Source organism: Camelus dromedarius, chromosome 24 (genome assembly GCF_036321535.1).
Source record: "Camelus dromedarius isolate mCamDro1 chromosome 24, mCamDro1.pat, whole genome shotgun sequence".
NCBI lineage: Eukaryota > Metazoa > Chordata > Mammalia > Artiodactyla > Camelidae > Camelus > Camelus dromedarius.
This window is the reverse complement of record NC_087459.1, coordinates 23,058,337-23,071,874: the sequence shown is the minus strand read 5'-3', so window position 1 is coordinate 23,071,874 and position 13,538 is coordinate 23,058,337. Positions and strand designations below refer to the sequence as shown.

General features: G+C 48.4%; 1 protein-coding gene across 3 annotated transcripts in view; it reads right to left on the bottom strand.

Annotated features, from left to right (window-relative positions):
• The window catches only part of CALN1 (calneuron 1), a 325,396-nt gene that overhangs the window by 157,783 nt on the left and 154,075 nt on the right, over window positions 1-13,538 (bottom strand). For all 3 annotated transcript variants that reach the window (XM_064478594.1, XM_064478593.1, XM_064478592.1), the window contains exon 3: window positions 4,664-4,807. In XM_064478594.1, the coding sequence (XP_064334664.1) occupies window positions 4,664-4,807 (144 nt within the window). The remainder of the gene's footprint in view (window positions 1-4,663; window positions 4,808-13,538) is intronic.

The following is a 13,538-nucleotide window of genomic DNA, read 5'->3' as shown; positions in this document are numbered from 1 at the left end:
CGCTCAGCTCAGGTTACAGTCAGAGAACTAGAGTACTTCGAGCGTAGCTCGCAAATAATCACTTACTTCTTACAACTAACTGCAGGGAAGACCCCAAATCTAATCGTGTGGTCGACAGAATTATAAGCTGAAATCTCAGACTCATCAAGTCTCTTATGTGAGATTTAGGACATTGGTTGGAAAGAAGTGGGACCTGAGGCTCAGAATGGGGACCTCTACGTGGATTCAGAAAACTGAATGGCTGAGCCTCCCTGGTGTCCCCTCTGATGTCTTCCTGAGGTCAGACAAGATCAGCTTCATGTAGTCTGTGGCTAAGCATCTTCCCACTCATACAAAAAGAAGGATGTATCTGAGCTCAAAATAGACCTATGCCGGTTCCAGAGCATCCAAATCAGTACACTGATTTGTGTGAATGTGCCGTGGCAGTCAGCTGGACTTGGAATTAAACACATACTTTTCTGTCTTCTAGAAGCTCACAGATGAAAACAGGAGAGTCATAACCATATGACTAATCAGCAAAGGATGAATGCTTGTAATGAATGGGTAGGAAGAGAGGAGAGATGTGGACACGGAGCCTAGCAGCAGGGACACTGCTGGCTTTCATGACTCCGACCATAATTTTGTTCTCTGTGGCTCAGTGGTTCGTCTCAAAATGAACCAAAAGTGAGTCTTGCCAACCATAAAAATAAGAAAATTCACACACAGTGGACACTAGATAAATCCTTTTTAAACGGAACTAAACTGAATCATAGTCAGCATCCAGTGGTGCGCCTAAAACAAGACAAAACTAAAAACCTGTCGAGAGATAAGAATGCATTTCAAACCCCCAAATCTGTTGGAGTTTCATGAGATTCTGCATCTCTGAGCAGCAGAAGGAAAGTCCAGGGTGTGGGGAGCAAGGTCTGCATTTGTTTTGTTCCTTAAGTGCAGGAGAGGCGAGGGCAGCTGAGAACAGGAGAGGGTCGCATTAGGAGATGTGAGATGCTGAAAACATTGCCTGCTTTGATAGTTTCAGGGAACTACCCACAAAGCTAGCTGGATTCAATCCAGACGGCCACGGTGGTGTGGCTGGTGAAACCATTAACACACAGAAGGCAGTCAAAAATGTCTCTTTGGTCTTGAAGATACCAAGCCCTTATTCCCCAGTGAATGATGCAGGATGCTCTCAGGGGCCCCAAGAGGTGCTGTGGGAACCACAGAGCTGACAGGAGCAGGTGGAACGGGGCAGAGCCCACAATCACTTTCTCAGCCCGCATCTAGGAAAGATTTAAGTTCAAGGATACTTTTCTGGGGGTGACAATTTTATCAGTTCTTCCAGGGACTGTACCTAACTGGTACTGAGATGCGTTGGAGAGAATTGGATTTCCTAAAGCGAGGAGTGCCTCAGGGCACTGGGCTTAAAGGCCTCCAGGGGCCTGAGTGAGAGGGCTGCAGGCTTCCAGAATCTGGGCTGAAGGAGAGATCCTGGCAAAAGCATCCAGGAAAGGGGAAGCCTGGTCTCCAACTGGTGTTCGGACAAAAGTCATCTCAGCTGCAGAGGCTGAAAGAAGCTTTGCAGGAGCGAGCCAAAGAGGAAGCTCTAGGCACGGGGCAGAAGTTTGGCTTTTCTGTTACTTAACTCCGAGCAGTCCCACCTATGCGGTGCATGCACGCATGCGCGCGCGCGCACACACACACGCACACGCACACGCACACGCACACGCACACACACACACACACGCACAGAGTCCCAGCACTGAAGGCAACTTGGCCCTGGCCAAGAGAACAATTCCAGATCCGACTGCCTGTCTTCCATTCTGCCTTCTGGAAATCCAGCTCCACACTCCCACTGGAACCGTCTGGCTCCTGCAGGCTCTGTGTCCAGGAAACCCCGCTGAGTTCCCTAATCCAGGGAGGTTACTGTTACACTCAGAGCCCAGCAAGGCCACCCCCTCCCAAAGAACCACCAAATGAAAGCCTCCTGTGCAGACCCAGGTTGCACAGACGCACGCTAATTCCATCTGGGCCTCGTGCCGAAGGTATGACCTCACCGTCGGGCAAACCGACAGGGACCCCAGCAGGGAACGATCAGTGTGTGGGCCAGACCTGCTTCTAATCGCGGCCAGCTGGGATGGAGGGAGGCACCGCTGCCTCTCTTGCCGCCCCTGGGTGCCAGGACCAGGGTCTGCGGACCAGGAGGCATGGTCATCTTACAGCGAAGAATCTCAAGTTCCGGCCCAGACACTTTTTGTCTGTAGTGGGCATTATCCCCATCAAAATCTCTGCCATTCCACAAGTTTCATGCCAAAGAGAAGCTTAATTAGGTAAGGCCAAATCTCTGTGGAGAATCCCCTGGGACAGAAGCTGGGAGAAGGGATATAATTAGAAACTGACTTTTTGTAAAAACAGAATAGCTCAAAAGACCCCATTAAGAGGACACTGAAAAACAGTAAATCTGTCCATATCCAGAACCCAGGACTGCAGAAATTTCACTTACCAGCATCATTTACAAAACAGAAAGACGGTCAGCCTGGGCAATTTTCCCTTGGCTCCTTCCACACTGAAGCCTTTAGCACACTGCATAAGGCAATTCCTCTTGCCTACACTGCCGCATGGTTTTTATATATTCTGAACTGAAACTTTCATGGGCAACAGAACAAAACTTCGAGGAAGCTACACTTCAAAGGTAAATAACTGTGTTTTCACCTGGTAGAGTCACCATGGAAAAGCTCATGCATGACTTGAGCTTCTGTTAAAGGAACTAATGGAAATTCTCTACACATTTTGCTTGGAAGTTCTGCCCTCAGCCTTGGTAGCTAAGTAGGATGTTCCAAATAAACTGGTGATGCCTGCAGTCTCTTAAACCGCATCCGCTCTAGTTTCTGCTTGAGTCCCTTGGACCGCACCATCACACGAGATCCCCTGGGGGCTCCAAGCCCTCATGGAATCAGGGAGGATTTGCAATAATAAAAACTTCCCCATGAGCCAGGGTCTGATGAATGAATATATAAAGACCAAGGATGGACTTTGATGAAGACCCTTAAATCTCATAGGAGTAACTCTCCCACGAGAGCCCCAGCTCATTTTGCCTAATGTTGCTAATTCCATTTTCTTTCAGTCCATTTGACCATGTTTGATTTCCTGAATTGTGGGAGGAGAATCAAAAACACAACAACATTCTTCATTCCATACACAGGGGTAGAGATGAAGATTTTTATTATTTTCAGAAAGAAACTCTTTCTTTTTTTCTGGAAACGCACCTCTGAAATGAGGATGAGAATCCATGGAAGAGACTCCACTCTACAACGTGGGCTCTGCTCCAGCTTCTCAGAAATACCTCTAAATACAAAGCAAGGTCGAACCAGGCCTGCAAAGACCCAGTGAGTCACAACCAATCGGAGTTGGAAGGACAGGTTGGCACGGCACACACAACTGAACATCCCTGATAAAACGTCTCTTTCCTGAACCAGAAAATAAATGCCCACAGCTGCACTTGGCGGTGGGTGATGGGGTCCATCCGCCATATGGTCACCCTTATTATCATCCTCTCAACAAGTCCAGCAGGATAATGGGACAGCCATGTTCTAATTAGTCTGCAGGCCAAGCAAAGATCTCCCTACCATGGTCTCGGTCTACTCCTCCAAAAGACTTCCTTCCCCTGCTCCTCTCTTCCCCTTTACTTGGTCTGTGCTTCGTGCTCATGGGGACCCGATAGTCCTCAGAGCCCCCCATTCTGGACGCCTTCTGCCTGGAATCAAACTGCTTTTCAGAGGGGAAGAGTGTGTGCTGAAAAAGCAAAATAAGGAGGCTCCTTCCTGGACCTTCAGCTCAGGCGAGATCTTAATGCCAGGAAGGTCACGGACAGTTTGGGACAAACTCTTAGGGTTTTAGCGCAGGAAAGAACCTGAAAGATAATCCCATGCGGTCACTTTTCAGAACTACTTAAACACAGTGGAACTCGTTCCCTCAGTGAATGACCCTTTCCCTTTTTCTCAATGTATCTGGAAACCTAGTATGTAAAACAGAGAGAAAAGAAGTGATTACAGCTAAACAATGGGATATGATCTGGCCGTGAAAAGCAGCGAAGTAGTGCTACAGGCTACAATACGGAAGAACCTTTCAAATATTATGCTACGTGAAGGAAGCCAGGTACAAAGTGTGTCATACGATTTCATTTACATGAGACATCCAGAGGTGAGTCCACTAGACAGAAAGCAGCTTAGTGGCTGCCTGAAACTTGGCAGGGATAGAGGACTTGGGAGGTGATGACTAAGATGGACAGGGTTTCTTTTTGGAGTGGGGAAAGTGTTCTACAATTGATTAAGCCATTGGTTGCACAAGTCTGTGAATATTCTCAAAGCCACTGAACTGTGCAGGTTCCCTGGGTGAACTTTATGGCATGCGAATTCTGTCTCAATAAAGCCGCTTCCAAAACAAAACAAAACTGTTCCCACTGGGCCACCAGCCAGGCCTCCTTCCTCACCCGACTCCCTCTGGTGGCCCCAGAACCACCTGTGCAGACCCCTAGAATCCTTTGGAATGTTGTCTGAAAAACCCTGATCTAGTTCAAGTTTCCATTCCTCAAATATCAACTGAGACATGAAACTGAGTCTCCCAACTGTGAACACGTGGCCCTCTGACCCCAAGGCCTCGCTGATGGGCCCAGGCTCGCCCCGGGGCTCACCGTCCATGTCCAGGCGCTGCATGATGATGGCCAGCTCCACCTCGCTCGGCATGTACCCCAGAGAGCGCATGGCCATTCCCAGCTCCTGCTTGGAGATGAAGCCATTCCCGTCTCGGTCCAGAACTCGAAAGGCCTCTCGGATTTCTACAAGGGGAAAGCAAAGAAAGTCCAATGGTCACGAGGCTTGGTCTACTGCATTGAAATCACTGGCGACTGTTGAAAGCCTCTAACTAAACTGCTTTACAAGTAGTGATATGTCAAAACCCTTTAATCCAGTAACAAGGTGGCCAAAAGAGGAACAAAAGAAAAGAAAGGGGCGGGGAGGGAATGACAGGAAAGGAAAAGGAGGAGAGAGGGAGAAAAAAAGAAAAACAGTTTGGAAGGAAGAAGGAGGTAACTGGCCTCGAGTACACTAAAACAGTGTAGTGCACACACAATTAGACAGTGGTCCCAGCTAAGGATCGTGTTAGCCAAGGACACTTTCCCAACAAGGATGAGGGTGAGGTTTTGCCTGTGAGAAGACGGCTACCTCTTAGCTTGGGCCATTAGGACAAAAGGAGAATGAGACTCCCCTTTGGCAGACTTTTATTCCAGCTCCCTGCTGCTGTAGGAACTGTGCAGAAAGCTTTTTCAACCTCATAGGAGGACAGGAATTAAGTATCCTGCTGTTTTTATTTCATTCCTCTAATTTACAGCATTTTTATGACTATAAACAACCTCAGATCAATAAGGGCGCCATAAAAAGCCCAAACGCATCTTTAATCACATTCTCTGGGGCTGGCGGAGAATTTGACTCCGCCATCACTAAGGCCATTTCACCCAGCAGGGGACTCCCATCCTCTTACCCAACCCAGAGCCCCTCCCTCCAGAGTCCCCGCTGCCTGTTTGCCCTGGGTCGGCTGAGCACTTCCTAACACACCACACCCCTGCGAGGCATGCCATGGGAATCTGATGCGAGATCACAGCCTCGAGATTAGAGGTTCGTCAATCGTATATGAGCACCAGGCATGGATGGCTTTGATTTTTTCATCAATAAACCTGGTGTGAGCCCAGCACAGCAACTGTCAGCCTTTCTCATTCCCTTCAAGTATTGGCCACCTATACCTGAGGTCATATCCATTTACTGTCGTTCCTCGGTGTCTGCAGGGGATTGGTTCCAGGACTGCCGAGGATATCAAAATCCATGGATGCTCAAGTCCCTTAATATAAAACGTATAAAATGGCGCAGTACAGTTCGCCCTCGTATCAGTGGGTTCAGCCCCCTTGGATACGGAGGGCCACGTGTACGCATCTCTTCTCCAAATACCTGACTGGCCTCCCAGCAATGACCTGGAACCCTGACCCAAGCCAGCTTTCCCTTTCCTACTTGTATTAAATTCCTGTGGCTGCTATAACCAATTACACAGACTTGGTGGCTTAAAAGAACAGAAATTTATTCTCTCACAGTCTGGAGGTCAGAAACCTGAAATCGGTTATCACTGGACCAAAACCCAGGTGTGGATAGACCTGCGCGCCCCCGCGGGCTGCAGGGAAGATCCTTTCCCAAGTCTGCTTCCGCGGCTCGTGGCCGCATCACTCCGATCTCTGCTCTGTGGTCACATCCCCTTCTCTTCTGTCTGTGATCTCCCTCTGCCTCCCTCTGATAACGATGCTCGTGATTGTCTTTAGGGACCTGCTGGACAACCCAGGATAGTTTCCCCATCTCAAGACCCTTAACTCAATGACATCTTCAAAGACCCTTTTTCCAAAGTAACATTTACAAAGTTCCAGGGATGAGGATCTGATGCCTTTGGGGGTTGTTTTTCAGACCTCTGCACTCTCCCATCCAGTACACCTTGCACCTTCCACTCTCCACCTGAAACACCTTGCCTTCCTCTTTACCCACCCAAATTACATGGGTCCTTCAAGGCCAAGTCAGGGGCTGTGTATGTCACCAGAACGCCTTTGCTCACCACAGCCAAGTTATCTCCCTCCCTGCCAGCTGTTCAGCAGGCCATTTACTCCTTTCATGTCACATCTAGCACGTGCTACCTAGAAACGTGATGCAGAAACACGGCTTCTCTGAGCCGCCGGCTCCTCGTGTGTTTCATTTCGCAGTACGTTCCCACCTACACTCTGAAGGGGGCGCTGGATGGACAGCTGTTCCACGGACTACGGGTCTGAACAAGTAAGGACCAGATATTAGCAGCAAATTCATTACTGATACTAATTCAGCACGCTGAGGTCGTCCTGTGAGTAAACGTGTGCTCCAGCAGAGGGAAGACCAGCCTGTGAGTCAGGACCTCAGGCTCCCGGCCAGGCGTATTAGCTAATTAGGTCTGCAGCCAAACCCCGAGGCTTCGGTGTGTCCTTGTGTAAAATGAGCTGGGTTGGCCAAGAGAATCCTTAAGGTCCTCTTAGCCTCTTTCTGAGGATCCGTAGACATCGTTAAAGTATTTAAGAAAAGAACAGGAAGCCTGTGTTCTCTTTCATACCCTATTAAACTGCTGTTCAAACATCCTGCTTTTTTCCATTGATGATATAGGAAATGTTTTAGTCCCATCCAAATTCTGAATCAAGGGGTCTGTCTGCACGTTTAGGCTTATTTCTCATCAACAAAACGTGCCCAAGATTACCTAGAGCAGCCATGTGTTTTCCTACCAGGTGCCAGGTGGCCCTCAAAGAGCTTAGAGCCACTGCTCAGTCTGAGGTCAGGGCACGTTTTGTTGACTATGGCCTCACTCGGCTTGAGCCCAGATGCTAAGGACAGGAGGATGCACAGGGAGGGTCTCCTGAGATGGGAATCAGCCCACAAGGAAGTCCGTCTGGCTCTGCCCTGTGATCAGGGCATCCCTCTCCCTCAGCCTCAGTGTTCCCATCTGAAAAATGGGTTGGCTTAGATCTCCTTCCAGCTTCCATGATAGGGTTTTACATCAGTGCTGACACATACCAGGCAACAGGAGATGTCAGATGATGACAAGGGCCCTACCTGGGGTCCCAGAAGAGGCTGGGCTCCCAGGTGGACCAGCTGTAGGTGAGTCATGCCCCCTCATTCTCTGGGCCACCTCTTTCCTGAAGTACCATCTCCTCTTCCCATCCCTCTGACTCAATCCTGAACTCCCTGGGTTGATGTTATCACTCTGAAAAGATGGTCCCCATTGGTTGACAGGGCCCAGCCTCATTCCTGTGGTTCCCTGCATGGCCTAGATCTTACTGGCAAAAGAGCTTGTATCCTTACACTGGCCAACCCAGAGGGGCCTGGTTGGGGTTGTCTGAGAACTTGACCTGGAAATGAGGGTCTTGGTAGATATGTCTCCCGAACCCCATCAGGCTGCCTGGGTCACTCCCGGAGTTGTCTCACCCCTGGGCTACCGGGTTTGGTAAATCAGACCTCAGACAGGGGTCTCCTCGGAACTGCCCTGCTGGGAAGGGACGTGCTCCCTTGAGGCCTCAAATACCCAGGGCTTACCTGTCTGCAGTATGCATCCAGGCTGGCCCCACCCCAGCCGGAGACAGGACAGGGCAGGGGCATCTCAGCTCAGAGCTCTGTTTTCTGGAGCCCCCAGGTAAGTGGGACAAAGCCATCCTTCTCTATTTGCATAGAATATCTGCTCCTGTGTGTGTGTGTGTGTGTGTGTGTGTCTGTGTCTGCAGAGGCAGACAAAGCTCACTAATTTCATTTTCTTTCTAAACAGCAGGGAGGGGAGGGCGCAGTACAAAACTAGAAATCTGTAATGGGAGCCTCTGGAGATTTCATCTTTCCAGGGTAGGGAAAGCCCAGGAAACGAGAAGCTTGTTAGAAGGAAACGAGAAGCTTGTTAGAAGGAAACGGGTCTTGCGGTCTGAGACACGTGACGTGTGCCTCATTTTATTTTTAATAGCAGAACAGGGTGTGAGAAATATGCCCATAAAACAGCGGAGACATGGGAGCAGGCCGGATCCCTCTGCCTCTGGCTACAGGCAGCCTAAGCGAAGCACGAAAGGGGCTCTGGCCTCTTTCCACCGCCCTGGGAAGTGGAGACCGCAGATCAAGTTTTCAGGAACACCCCAGTCATGTGGTGTGCTTTTCACTGGAATTTATCCCCTTTTGGGCTACAGTCCCTGGTGCTCCGGAGTTACATAAGCTTGCTATGCTTTTGGTCTCTAATTCAATTTCAGTTGCACACAACGCACGCACGCCAGCACGGCCAACACTACCCGCTCCAAGACACTTTCGTGGACAACAGAAGGGGCGTCTGTGATGGTGACAAGAGCCTGTCCAACTGTCACAGTGTGGAGCGTGACAGGAAACACGGCAACACACATCCTCCGAAAAAAGGGATCCACTCTCTGCCTGTGGAATCTTCTAGAACCAAAGTCTGCGATCCCACAGGGACCTGTGCCTCTTCTCCCTGGAGGGAGGCTGGTGTCCTGGAGCCGAGCCAGGCCTGGCCTAGAAATGATCCTACTCTAGATCCCAGAAGATTTACTTCTCATGATGCCAGCAAGTCTGTATTCTTAAAAATACCAACAGCCAACACTGGTACCACCTGCATCCTGACCCAGTGCCCTCTGAGAACCGGGCCTTGGTTCTGTGACGCTCCCAGGGACACAGCCAGCACAGGCAGGAACACTGGCAGAGGTTCGGTGACCACGCAGAACAGACCGATCAATCAGGTCGCCCAGATAGAGTGTGTCAGATGAAATCCAGACACCAGCTAGAGTCAGGATTCGCTGGCGAAGGGGCTACTCCTGCAGAATCAGCTGAAACTCATAGTGCTCATCAGCAAACTCCAACTGGAAATGAAGAATAATTTTTCCTAGCTCAGTCCCCGTTACATGTGAAATCTATTTAGTCTCCACAGAAAAGTATGTTTAAGAAGAACGTGGGGTTTTAACCACAAAAAAAGTGAGGGCTTTATGAATGAACAAGATGCATTCTGTTCCTACACGTCATCAAAAATTGGAGGGAGACGCAGTTCGGCGAGGCTAGGCAAGGCAATTATTAAACCCCGACACACACCAGAAAATATAAGATACAAATCTGGAGGTCTTTGTTAGGGAGAAATAATAGGACAGGGTCACTGACAACGAGTCAGTGACAAAAGGGATTTAGGAAAGCTTCCCCCTTCTCTGTGAAAGATCACACATGAGTATGGAGAGTGATTAATACAGCCGTTCATTCATTGAAGGGGTGTGGCTTATTTATTACATGCCACATGCTGTGCTAAGATAGACAGGTAGCCAGAGAAACTTCCCAGGCTCTGAGCAGCTCGTATTCCAGTTGGAGGGACAGAGAGGTGACCAGATGCTCTCAACAGAGAAGGACAAGCACAAGAATACAGGCCCACGCAAATCTCATGGGGGTCCTTCCATGTGACCGAGAGACAGCTCTACGAAAGGGTCACGCTTGGATCTTTTGATTCTTGAAGCCAAGAAGAGAAGGGAAGGGAGGCTAAGTGGGGAGAACGTGCCGAGACGGGTGTGTCTAAGGTACTGGCTGTGCGGCGGGTGGAGAAACGTGGAGAGACTTGGAGGACTGCAAAGAGCCATCGGAGGACTTTCAAAGCCATCGGAGCTTTGCCCTGCAGCCAGGGGTTGGCAAATGATGACCTGTGGCCAAACCTGGCCCACCACCTTGTTTGTTGATAAAGTTTTACTGGAACACAGCTATGCCCATTTGTTTCCGTACTGTTGTCCATTGTTCACTGCTTCTGTACTGCACAAATGTAATTGAGTCATTGTGACGGGGACAGTTTGGCTCACAAAGCCTAAAATAGTTACACTTGACTTTTTATAGTTAAAGCTGGTGAACCCTGCTGTAGGCCACAGGGAGTCCCCAGTGGTTTTAAGTTAAAAAAAAAAAAAAAAAAAACAGAGAGAGAGAGAAGGGATCAGATTGGATTGTAAACCGAGGGCTCTGGATCAGAGTGGCTAAGACAAGCGTGATGAGAGGTGAGAAGCCTGGACTACACCTGGAGCTGCAGGGAGCGGGGCCGAGAGACTTCTGGGTGGTCCGGGCTCAAGGAGGCTCCAGTGTCCCAGGTTTAGCAGAAGGACAATGTGAGGATGACACTGGATACTGAGGACTCTCGCTTGCCTGATGGGTGAGCAGTGATGACATTAACTGAGAGAGAATTCAGGAGGAAGCACAGGAGTCCAGGCAGGGAGGGATGGATGGGCAGTGGTATTCTGGCCACACAGAATACTCCAGGGCTCTGATACCCAAATGGTCAGGGCTGGTGAATACACAGAAATATCCAGTGAGCATTTGGAGATGGTGATACTGGAAATATGATGAGAATAGAAAGCAGGACTAGAATGACCAGAATTGCACATAAAATGCTGGTCCAATCCTGGTGTGGGTTTTCGTGTGAATGGATTCCAACTTAATTATAATCAATCAGTCCGCAAATACAACTAATCGGTTTCAGTAATTAGGGAACACGGAGGTGAGAGCTCAGACAGCGAGGGGGCGCGGCCCTCAAGGAGGAGGGGAACGTGCTGGGAGGAGGCAGGGATATAACAGGAACCTAGAAGTGTCCAGAATTCAACAAAGCTGACTCGGCACAGGCCACAGAGATGGGGACAGGGTGGGGGGTAGGGCGCTGCTTCGGATAATTCACTTTTTTGCCAGGCTTTTTTCTCCCTTGGTATACCTTCAGAAGGGTGAACGGACCCTCACTCCTAGGTTATTTGTTATTTGAGGTGTGACTGCGTCCATAATTGACTGTCCTTCCCTGAGAGCATAACATTATCTGTGATCCATGGTTAGAATCCAGGGCTAAGCAGGTAAGTTCCCTGGCCCCAGGCTCACCATGGGCCACTGTTAACCCTGGGGGGCAGGCGGTTCAAAGGCTCAGTGCTCAAGGCTGGTGGGACAGAGATTTAGCTCCATACTGTGGTTCTCCGCTGTCCCCACACTCCTGACATTTTTCCTCACCTCAGGGCCCCAAGGATGCCTTGAGTTCAAACACAAAGCCAACTCCTTCCCTAGCTAGCATCTGGAACAAAGAGCGTGTCAGTAACTTACTAGGTGGCGAAATTATGCAGAGCATCTCTGGTCATGAAAAAGCAATCATTCTCTCCTAACGCAGAGAGGCACCAGGCAGTCACAAAGCTAGGGGCCATTTCTAAGGGTTTCAGAGCTAGAACAGAGTTTATCTGTCCCCAAAGTTTACACCTCCATGGATTACGCTGAATTGATTTTAGCAGGCCGGGTCTGGTAAAGCTAATGGAAAATTCCCCAACAGCAAAAGAACGAAGCAAATGAGAGCTGAAACTAACAATGAAAGTCTGTCTGGGCCACGGGCACCTTGTGACAGACTGACCGCTCCCTGAAAGGAGAGCCAGGAAACTGACTTGAACATACATGGGAGTGAAAAATTGCTGGAGGGTCTCCATGCCAAAAAACAAGGGGGTAAGTGAAGAGAGAGGAAGAGGACATCTAGCAAAGCTGCAGTTTCCTTTGTCTTGAGGGCTTCTGGATTTGCCCTCTGGGATGGGCACAGCCCCCTCAAAAGACCAGAACTACATCTGCAGAGGGATGCTACAGTTTTTAGTTTATACGTTAATTTTTGCTTCTTATGAAAAATGCCCCCAAAATGTATAAAGAAAAAAAATAATCTATAACTTATTGGTCAGTAAGAACCACTGTTAACATATTAGGGTATTTTGTTCCAAATGTTTTTATGTACAAATATTCTTAATTAAATGGGGATCATGCGCTCTCTATAACTTTATATCTTTTTTTCATTTAGCATACTATCATTTCAGTCTTCTGTATAGCTAACTACTCTTTAAAACATCATTTTTGATAGCTACATAGTATTCCATTAACAGCCAAACTGATTTCACCAGATTCCTAGTGTGGGACATTTAGATCACTTCTGATTTTAAAGAATGCTGCAATGGAAATCTTTGTATATAAATTTTCATGTATTTTAATAATCATTTCCTTAAGACAACATCCTAAGAATGGAACTACTGGATCAAAGGGCAGGAACTTTTTTAAGGTGTTGAATATATATGGCCAGGTTGCCCTCTGTGATCTGTTTCTACTCACAACACGCCTGACACCAAATGTGTAGGGGGTTTTCCCACACCAACTAATTCTCCAGCTCTCTGGATACCAATCTGGTGTCCCAACGATTTAATCCAATTTTGATACTAACTACTCAGAGTCCGTGCAGACCCCAAAGGTTAGGCACTATCCTCACTTCAGATGTGAGTCACAAATTTAGGCCACCTGTCCTTGTGACCAACTGGTTATAAAGTCAAGGGTTCCCACCGCCCTTTCTTGGATTCGATAATTTGCTAGGCTAGCTTACAGAATTCAGGAAAGTTCTTTACTTACATTGGCTGGTTTATTATAAAGAATAGAACTCAGGAACAGATAAATGGAAGAGATGCACAGGGCCAAGTATGGTGGGTTCCAGACCCTTCCTGGGCACACCAACCTCCCAACACCTCCATGTATTCACCACTCCAGAAGCTTTCCAAGCCCCATCATTTAGGGTTTTTATGGAGGTTCCATTATGTAAGCACAGTTGATTAAATCACTGACCATTGGCAACTGAACTCACTCCCCAGCCCCTCTCTTCTCCCTGGAGGTCAGTCAATGGGGCTAAAAGTTCCAACCTTCTAATCATGCCTTAATTTTTCTGGCAACCAGTCCCCAACCAAAAGCCACCAGTTATCTCATTAGAATATGAAAGACATTCTTATCACTCCAGAGTTTCAGGAATTTTGTTTTACTTTAGTTTTCAGGGTCAATTTCAGACCCAGGGTTTCAGGAGCTTTGGGCCAAGAATCAGGAAAGAAGACCAAATATATTTTCCTTATTGTGTCACAATATCACACTCTCCAAAACGTCAGCATCAGTTGTTGCTGCCCTCCATTTCACATCATTTTTATG